This window comes from Euleptes europaea, chromosome 17 (assembly GCF_029931775.1).
Source record: "Euleptes europaea isolate rEulEur1 chromosome 17, rEulEur1.hap1, whole genome shotgun sequence".
NCBI lineage: Eukaryota > Metazoa > Chordata > Lepidosauria > Squamata > Sphaerodactylidae > Euleptes > Euleptes europaea.
The window spans coordinates 36886674-36897343 of NC_079328.1; the positions used below are offsets into that span (position 1 = coordinate 36886674).

Below are 10670 nucleotides of genomic sequence, written 5' to 3' on the forward strand. Positions count from 1 at the left end.
TTATTACTGCCACTTTTGAAGAATAGGTTTTTTTTAACATGGTCTATAATTTTGTAAATAAACAGTACATACATAAATATTGCTGCTCTAGAGAGAGCCAATGTGTTGTTGTGGTTAGGAGTGGTGGACTCTAACCTGGAGAACTGGGTTTAATTCCCCGCTCCTCCACATGAGCGGCAGACTCTAATGTGGTGAACTGGGTTGGTTTCCCCACTCCTACACTAGAAGCTGGATGACCTTGGGCTAGTCACAGTTCTCTTAGAGCTCTCTCAGCCCCACCTACCTCACAAGGTGTTTGTTGTGGGGAGAGGAAGGGAAGGAGATTGTAGGCCGGTTTGATTCCCCTTAAAAGGTAGAGAAAGTCGGCGTATAAAAACCACCTCTTCTTCTAGTCAAATGTTACTTAATATGGCCAATCTGTTACCAGTTTGACAGACAACTCAATGTTTTGCTTGTTGCAGAATCTTTGACGTACTGGGGCCAGAAGGTGTGTTTTGTTGTCTACCCTCAGGGGGGCCCTCCAGAAGAAGATGATATACCTTTCACTCATTCTCCCCTCTCTGGAAGTGAAAAGAGCTTGAAGAAATAATGATATATTTTACATAAGAGGAGTAGATTTATGTTTCATTTTGTTTACATGGATGATTATTATTTTTTTGGAAAAAGAGGAAGAAAAATCTTGAAAAGGTGTTTTTAGGAATCCGATAGTAAAACTCATGCAATGAAATACACCATTTCAGCACCTCTAGTGGACAGCTAATAGCCCTTAGCTCTTTTTCCTAAAAAGAAAAAAGAAGAAAAAAACAGCAAAATGAAATAAAATGAAATGGTCACTTCTTTCTGATTTTGCGCAGACCGGGTATGGAAATTCATGGGAGCAGTTGCTTCACCCAGTAGTTTTAAAGTTATACTGTAAATATTGTGAATCTGGGAAGTTTCAAAACTTGCAACCCTACAAAAATAATGCAGAATATTTTAAACGAGTAGGTAGTGTAAAGTTCCGAGACCCATCTAATGTAGCTAGGACAAATATATGAAGTGCCTTATACCATGTCAGACTGTTGGTCTGCTGTGCCCAGGTCAGTACCATCTATTCTGACTTGGATGGACTTTTCCGGGTCTCCAGCTGAGAATGGTCTTTTCTAACATTTGCTGCCTGAGATCATTTAAACTGGAGATGTCAGGGCTTGACCTGGGACCTTCTGCATATGAAGCTCTACCACACTGAGCCAAACACACAAGTGCATGAAGAGCCGTACTTTCAATCATGTTCCACGCACACTTACATTGTGGCTGCAGTGCAGCAAATCTAATGTACATGAGCATCCTTTCAGCAAATAACACAAGGCCTTTGTTTTCATAGGTGCAAAAAGGAAGCCTCTATACTAGAAAGCTTTGGCTTGTGCCCAAAGTGTTAAGGGGGTTAGCCTTAAAGTGGACCATACAGCTTTGTACATCACCTGTTGTCTCCATCCCATAATTCAGTGCTATAGTCATATGAATCCTACCACAAGACTCAAAGCTGTCCAATGGACAAGACAATTGACAAACAGGTAGATGGGGATAACAAGTCACGTTCTTTACTCATGGCTGGTGTGAATCCGTGTTGCTAAGCAGGTGTTAAAAATAGCATTTTGTAAGAAGCACACACCCGGATAACCTACCTTTTCCTGGGACACTGACAGGCTCATGTACTGACATGAGGACCAAGTTGTGGGTTGGTTGATGGGGAAAGCCCAAGCCTAAATAGGGTTTTATTTACAACAGTCCCAAATTAAGAATTGGTCCACGCTTGGCATATCCATCACTTGATTAATTCTTATCTTAGTTACTGGCAGCTGAACCAGTGAACAGAAACTATTGGGGGGACATTAGATGATAATGTCTTATGGTGTTAAATCTGCAATGGCTCATTCACAGTATTCACATATCAGGCAAGTGATACTGTGGTCATTCAGTAAGGAATATACCATGTTAGAGTTGGCCCCAAGATGTCTCAAGATGGGATTAGCCACCACAACCCTCCTGGTCGCCATTTTGACTGCTTATGGGGAGGTAGGTAGTCTTTCCCTGAGAGTTTTGGCACAAGGCCATGCAACAGAAAGCCCATACTACTCTGGACCTCTAACGCCTTCACAGCCCTGAGTCCATAGCCTTGAAATTGCACATGGTGAGTCCTGAGCGTGGCAGAGGGCAGCAGTATTGTACAGTGAGTGGTTCAATACAACCAATATGGTATTATTGCAAAGACTTATTTTGACATTACTGCAAGTAGGGAGGCCCATCAGTATAAAATAATCTTGAGCTTTGCCTTGAGCCTCACTTGAAAAGCTAGCTGAATACATGCACACTGTACATTTACGAGAGGCCTAATACAAGTTGACTAAACCCATCTGAAGTTAAATTCAGGACAATGTAGACTTTGCGAGAAATATATTTATGCGCGGTAACTGTGAACATTGTTGGATTTACTTTTTTCAGGGTATGTACACATGCTAGAATGTAGAATCAAATGTATGACTTCAGTACTGTATCTGGATCTTCTGTGCCAAGGAGGGACTGAATTCAGTTTTGCATGGTTTGGGGGGATTTTAAAAAAAAACTGGAATTCCAATGATCCCATCAATGTGTTTTACATGTACAAAGCAAAAAATACTCTTGGATGTCTTAACAGTCAAGATATAACTAGCCTGTGTTATCTGATCTTGAGCATACAATCTGCTTTGCTGGATCAAACCAAAGGCACACCTACTCCAGCATTTTTTTTTTTGGCAGGAATCCTAATAACTATCAGGCAGTGGTCTGCAAAAAAACTAGTGTTCAATCCACCAGTGGGTCACAATCTATCTCCAGCCCACACCTGTTCCATGGCATAATTTATTGGCATACGACGTGCTGATCTAAGGCAAACGTCTTTTTTTCAGAAATCTGTTGAAAATCCAAATCTGGCCTTATTTGAACACCATATGTTACAGCTACTCAGATAAAAAGAAACACTTCATTATACCATCAGACTGTACTGTTCTAAGAACCGTGATGTGAAAATTCTTGCAAGAAGAAATGCTCCAGAGCATTAACATCCATTAGTATGGAGAAAACAAACAAGAGAATTTAGGCTATAGCCTGGTGCAGGCATACCACTGGCTCCCTATAAACCGTTGTTTATAAATCCAAGCCCACTTCAGGCTCTAGTACATGAGACAGTGGCACAACCTGTTAGAATATGGACTGTACAAAACAGGACAACTTAAAGCAGTGAAAGGAGAGGGGAATCTTAGCATCGCCTCCGTCTGTGCATTTTCACTCACTTCTGCCCATAGCCATTTTCGTTCTGGTCCTCACATCCCATTGGGTATTGAAACATATGGGTAACTGGTCACTTGATGCTTCCATCCCACATGGGGGAAAGCATTTGAACCCGTGGCAGCTGCTGTTCATAGTGGTGGCAGCGGCTCGTTTGTTAGGTGGCCAAGTGGAAAACAAGAGCAATAAGGAGCAGCTGCCATTGTTCTGCCTGCCCTCTCTAGAGAGCCAGCATGGTGTAGTGGTTAGGAGCGGTGATTAGCAGTGGAGGACTCTAATCTGGAGAACCAGGTTTGATTCCCCACTCCTCCACATGAGCGGCGGACGCTAATCTGGTGAACCGGGTTGGTTTCCCCACTCCTCCACGTAAAGCCTGATGGGTGACCCTGGGGTAGTCACAGGTCTCTTAAAGCTCTCTCAGCCCCACCTACCTCACAGGGTGTCTGTTGTGAGGAGGGAAAGGGAAGGTGTTTGCAAGCCAGTTTGATTCTTCCTTAAGTGGTAGAGAAAGTCGGCATATAAAAACCAACTCTTCTTCTATTTGTGTCTTGGTGATACCAGGAAGGAGCTTGCTGGGTAGCAATTTGCTAAGGGCCTGCTAAATCTAAAATTGCCCCCACTTTCCTCTATTAAGACCCCCCAAACCTAGAAAGTCACACACAGGAAAACCTCTAAGCTCAGTATTTTATATATAGTTTTAATCTCTGTGTGTGCACACACACCCAAATACCTATGCAAACAGCAAAGGTGAAAGAAAATTATAAGAGATTATAAAAGAGCTAATTATAAGAGATTAAAGAATATATGTAGCTAAAAAGAGCATATTTGTGTGTGTGTGTGCAAATATATGTATTTATATAAATGTCCAAGTAAATGAATCAAATAGACTTGTGCAATTGCTTAACAACAGGAGAGTATCCATTGTTACGTTGAGCAAGAGAGCAAAGAGCTGGGGCCCTATGTTTAGTTGCAGGATCCCGGCATACAAGTAACTAAATTTCAAGCCACCCAACTAGATTTTAGAAATGGTCTTCCTCCTGGGGATTACAGTCATTAGTTGACAAATTTAAAACAGTCTAGCGCTGATTATGAAAAACTGTGCAATTGTTTTTTTGTTTTAAACAATGAAGCTGTGAGGTTTGCAGCAGCTAAAATGCGAGTTTCAGCAGCAAGTTTGGGCTGCAACGAACAGTTGACATGCTGCCGCCATGGTTTGATTTCAGATTTCGGTTGCTTGTTCAAGTCGTCATGTCAGAATAAAAAGGACCATTTGCTTCAATTGTTGACTGCATTTATTTACCTGTGTGAACACTCCCCCAAGGAGCTCAGTGTGGCGTTCATGGCTCTTCCCCATTTTATACCGACAACCACCGTTTGAGGTAGGTCAAGCTCAGAGTGTGAGACTGGCCCAAGATCCCCCATTAAGTATGGCTGAGGAGGGGTTTGAACTCCGGTCTGCCTGGACCTAACCCAACACTCTAAACATACTCCATACTGGCTCATCAGCAGACTCCCCCATCCAAATTTTCAAGCCAAATTTCATCCTCTTACATTTTTACTAGTGGTAGTTGACATCCTCTCAGCTCAGACCTTAAATGGGACACCAGTTATGAGCAGCACTGAAAATTCTTATTCACATTTCTTGCACCTGTGCATTCTCACACATGGGGAAAGGCATACTACTAATGCCAGCGTGGTGTGGTGGTTAAGAGCAGTGGTTTGGAGAGGTGGACCGGGTTTGATTCCCCACTCCTCCCCATGAGCAGCAGAAGCTAATCTGGTGAACCGGATTTGTTTCCCCGCTCCTACACACAAAGCCAGCTGGGTGACTTTGGGCAAGTTACAGCTCTGTTGGAGCTCTCTCAGCCCCACCTACCTCACAGGGTGTCTGTTGTGGGGAGGGGAAGGGAAGGTGATTGTAAGCCGGTTTGAGTCTCCCTTCAGTGGTAGAGAAAATCGGCATATAAAAATCAGCTCCTCCTCCTCCTTCTTCTTTCTTCTTCTTCTGTCGCAAAGGCTCGTTCATGTACCCACCAACCCCAATTCCTCTGTCAAGACCGAAGGGCATGTAGTATTCTTAAAGTGGCACATGTATTTGGCAATTTTTTTTTTAATTAGTTGGTTTGTTGTTCTGAAGGAAAGATTTATTCCCACCCCCACAGGATCAGGCTGGAACAGCCCTGGGGATACATGACTTCTGTGGCCTCCATGATGACAGAACTGCTGGATTCTGTTCTGTAAATTACATTCCCGTTTACAAAAAGAAAACCTCAAGACGTTTTCGGCAGTTCCGCGGAGACCCAAGAGCGGCTACCAGCTGTTCATTATCTACCCTAACAGGCAACCACACAGTGCAACAACAGCATATGAACTCAAAAATACATCCACTGTACCCAGTGCTTTTCTGTCACGCATCCACAACACTTCCTCAATGCAAAAAAGCCGCCTAATGCACGTGAAGCTCCGTATATACATTGAAGCCCCAGAGAAAAAGGTTGGTATTTATATGCCGACTTTCTCTACCACTTAAGGGAGACTCAAACCGGCTTGCAATCACCCTCCCCTCCCCACAACAGACACCCTGTGAGGTAGGTGGGGCTGAGAGAGCTCTTAATAGAACTGTGACTTGCCCATGGTCACCCAGCTGGCTTCGTGTGGAGGAGTGGGGAATCAAACCCAGTTCACCAGATCAGAGTCCACCACTCCAAACCACTGCTCTTAACCACTGCACCATGCTGGCTTTGTATTATGGTTGCTCTACAAATGCAATTTGCCACATGGTCAGACTCCACCCTGCTTAGTAGAAGAAGGAGAAGAGTTGTTGTTTATACCCTGATTTTCTCTACTTTTAAGGAGTTTCAACCCGGCTTACAATCGCTTTCCCCTCCCCACAACAGACACTTTGTGAAGTAGGTGGGGCTGAGAGAGTTCGGAGAGAACTGTGACTAGCCCAAGGCCACCCAGCAGGCTTCATGTGGAGGAATGGGGAAACAAACCCGGTTCACCAGTTTAGAATCCGCCACTCATGTGAAAGAGTGGGGAATCGAACCCGGTTTTCCAGATTAGAGTCTGCTGCTCTTAACCACTACTCCATGCTGGTACCCCGACCCGATAACATGCACAACCTTGACCAAAGTAATTTCATGTTCAGAATGGCAGTGTAAAGTTCAGCACTGGACAGGGCACTAACCTCTTACAGTTGGGGTTGCAAGCTCCCCTTCTGTTCTTTCCTCATCACCTATATGAGGAAACGCAGAAGTCATCACAGGGAAATGAAGGGAGGGCATTGACAAAGGACGCAGGAACACTGCCTGGTGTGGCTACCCCTTTCTTGCCAGCACAGCAGATCTCAAGAAACAAGATCCTCTGCCAAGAAATGGGATGAGCTAGAAATCTGATGGCAAACCCAGGTGCCACCGTCATTGCTCATGCTCATTTTCCTCTACAGCTTGAGCTATATTCAATAGCACAGGGCTGGACCCAGCCTGTTTTTTTCACTCTGTCCCACCCAATTCTCCTCCTTACTGCAATTCCCAACCAGCATGGCTTTTCTCCATGTAGGTCCCATGATCCCAGCACAGACTTTTTGGATGGTCAACCTTTTCACCAGAGGGAAAACTAATTGAATCCAGCCCACACTTCTTTCCTTTCTCTATGGCACATCAAGTGGATTGGTGCACAATCACCAAGGTTGTACATATTCATTGGCAAGGAGCCAGCATGGTGTAGTGGTTAAGAGCGGTGGTTTGGAGCGGTAGACTCTAATCTGGAGAACCGGGTTCGATTCCCCACTCCTCCATGTGAGCGCCGGACGCTAATCTGGTGAACCGTGTCGGTTTCCCCGCTCCTAGACATGAAGCCAGCTGGGTGACCTTGGCCTAGTCACAGTTCTCTCTGAACTCTCTCAGCCCCACCTACCTCACAGGGTGTCTCTTGTGTGGAGGGGGAGGGAAGTTGATTGATTGTAAGCCGGTTTGATTCTTCCTTAAGTGGCAGAGAAAGTCGGCATATAAAAATAAATTCTTCTTCACATCCCCACCCGCCTAGCAGAATAAATTATTCAAACTAAGTACATGCATATTGGTACCGCTTACAGAACTCACGGAAATCTCGCCTCAGCTTGTATTTGGGTTAATATAATGCAGAAATTCAGTTCTGCAGTGCCCGTTACACTCAGCCCCAACTATAGCTTGTGAAGGATCTGTTGAAAGACTTCAACCTACCTACCTACCTCTACCTGTACTGTGCACCATCCCTCCATACAAGACATAGTTTACTCAAGATATGGGGCAAAGATGCAGTGAGATAATGAAGCAAAAGCAAGCTGGGGGATACTATTCCTGCGCTTGCTCTCCTCAGAGCTGACCTGCAAAGTTGGGATCGCCTGGCCCTGCCCATAAACAAGAAGCATTGGACGTAACAGTTTTGAACTGGAAAATTTGCCAAATGTGGAAAACAAGCGGGGTTGGAGCCAGGAAAATTACAGCTTCTCAGCTGTTCTCCTTCATATGGCCAGTATCTTGTCATGCATGCAAATACCCGCTCACTTTACATGCTCCGAATTATCAAGTGTGGTCAGGAGTCTGGGGTTGCTAAGTGTTGCTTGGCAACACACGCCACATGCTGCGGGCTCTCAGCACTGGCCTTCTCCCCACCCCCACATGATCCCCTCTCACTTATCTGACAATTTTTGGGGGGAAAGCAAAACTGCTTGTATGTCACATGCATTTTGGGTAAAGAATTTGGGGCTTGATTTGACATTGTATTTTCTCTAAGATACCTTGCGTCTAGTAAGTCCTTTTTTAATTTGGGTAAAATAAATGCCAAGAAAAAACACAACCTTGCACTATAGGCTTAAGCATCTGAAGAGGTAAGTAACGCTACTCTGATCTGGAGAACAGGGTGTGATTCCCCACTCCTCCACATGAGCAGCGGAGGCTAATCTGGTGAACTGGGTTGGTTTCCCCACTCCTACACATGGAGCCAGCTGGGTGACCTTGGACTAGTCACAGTTCTCTCTGAACTCTCTCAGCCTCACCTACCTCACAGGGTGTCTTGTTGAGGGGAGGGGAAGGGAAGGTGATTGTAAGCCGGTTTGAGTCTCCCTTAAGCGGTAGAGAAAGTCAGCATATAAAAACCAACTCTTCTTAACAGCACGTAACGCTGAACTGGGGAAGCAGTGGGGAAGCTTAATTGTATACATGCACAATGACACAACTCTTTACAAACAGGACTGATGCCAGGAGGGTGGTCATCTCCCCTGCAACAGTGTCCTACCAGTTTGTGGTTGTCATTTTTAATAAGGTCTCCAACACAGCGAGCACCATTCTTGTTAATGAATTCCCACTGCAGCAAAGCCTATCCCTTCCGCAAAGGTCTGCATGTATCAATATCAAAACACAGTAATGCTGAGGAATGCAGTACAAATCCTAAACAGAGTTACATCACTGGTCAGTGGGGTTAAAAGGGTGCAGCTCTCTTTAGAACTGAGCTGCTAGGCCCAGAATTCTACTACCTACGACTCTTGGGGTGGGAGTAGGGATGTGGAATGGTATTGTATAGCCCAATCTCATCAGTTCTTGGAAACTAAGCAGGGTCTGTACTTGGATAAGAGACCACCAAGAAAGATTTTGAAGAGGACGACAATGGCACACATGAACACATGAAGCTGCCTTAGACTGAATCAGACCCTCGGTCCATCAAAGTCAGTATTGTCTACTCCGACCGGCAGCGGCTCTCCAGGGTCTCAGGCAGAGGTCTTTCACATCCCCGCCTTGCCTGGTCCCTTTAACTGGAGATGCCGGGGATTGAACCTGGGACCTTGTGCATGCCAAGCAGATGCTCTGCCACTGAGCCACAGCCCCTCCCTAATCACTTGCCTTGAAAACCCTATGGGGTCACCATAAGTCAGCTGTGACTTGAAGGCAATTTACACACACACACACACACACACACACACAAGAATCTGTGCTTTAATTTAAACTTTCCCCCTCCAGCTCTCAATTTTCTCACCTTCAAGGTTGCAAAGATGTACTAGTACTGCTAATGCCTGGTGAAATCTCAGAAGCCAGGCAAGTGGTTGAATAACCTTTCCAGAGCCCCAACAGCAGGACTTCAAGTTCCTGAACCTCACCATTACCAGCAGAAAAAATTATGCAAAGTAAGTGAAATTGTGATATTAGATTTAAGTTCCCTAATTTATACAAACAACAGAATTCAGCTTGTTCGGACAGCAAAATTGGGATTACTTTGGTGCAGAATTTTGATTTTATTTTATTATTATTATTTTTAGTCTAGAGTATACCTGAAGTCTTGGCTCACCACTGGTTTTAACAAAATTTCCTTTTAAAAAAATCCTTAGGAAGAGACCTAGGAAACCCATCTCAACAGTAACACTTTAAAAAGAACAACAAAAGAAGACAAGACAGTTCTGCTCAAAGGTTCCAAATTCGCAAAAGAAAAACTTTAGGTTAAATTTTATTACTTTTCACTTTGACCTTTTACAGAAAAGACTGCTGACACCTTTTTCATCTCCTTGGTTAACTGTAGGGAATCCGAGGATATCGCTAAAGTTTCAATAAAAAGTATTTTGCTGATACAGCACATTCCAATTTAGACCCGCTCCGCTGAGTGCAGCCAATTAGCCCATCTGAAACTCCAAACCCGTTCCCATTCTCCTTCATTTTGATTCAAGAGAAGTTGCTTAAGGGAATCTCCTATTTTCAGGCACAGTGGACTATCCTTGGTCTTATCTGATCACTGCCCTTAGCTTTGTGTACACCGGTAAGGTATTGGGATGATGGGATACTAGAGAGCATCTGGTTACATCAATAAAGCAACCAGAGCTCTGGGAAGCAGCTTCTGGTTGTTCATATTGGCTGCAATCCCGTGCGCAGACAGGTACATGCGAGTCCCTTCAATTTTAATGACTCTTCACACGGATAACAAGGCGGTGTGATGTGACCACAGAAAACATACAATGGACTGGCTGGAAGGGGAAATTACAGAGAGGTTTCAAACTATGCCAATGGCTTTGTTAGCGGGACGTTACTCCCAAACACTGTGGGCCTCTCACCTATGTATTTGTGGAGCCGCAGTTCCAGAGGACTAATGCATTACACCTTATTTTGTCCTCTATACAGAGACCAGATCTAGATTTGTAGCAGCATTTCTAAAGGGCCTAAATTTGTTTTCAGATCCAGAGAAGCTGCTCTTTCTCCTATCAGATGCCAATCCTGATGTTTCCTACAAATTCACTTTCTGCATGGGAGGTTTTGCCTTAGATTTGCACAAGATCTCAGAATTTGAGTCAGAACGGACCAAATCTCCTTTGCGTAGTGTAAAGGAAAAGGTCGGCTACAGCAGAC

The 10670-nt window shown here is 44.4% G+C and overlaps 1 protein-coding gene across 1 annotated transcript in view; it reads left to right on the forward strand.

Moving 5' to 3' along the window:
* SLC7A10 (solute carrier family 7 member 10) overlaps window positions 1-607 on the forward strand; it is a 50313-nt gene extending 49706 nt beyond the window's left edge. Inside the window, exon 11 of the mRNA XM_056862465.1 lies at window positions 462-607. Within this exon, the coding sequence (XP_056718443.1) occupies window positions 462-589 (128 nt within the window). The 3' untranslated portion in view covers window positions 590-607. The remainder of the gene's footprint in view (window positions 1-461) is intronic.
* The last annotated feature ends 10063 nt before the right edge of the window (window positions 608-10670 follow it).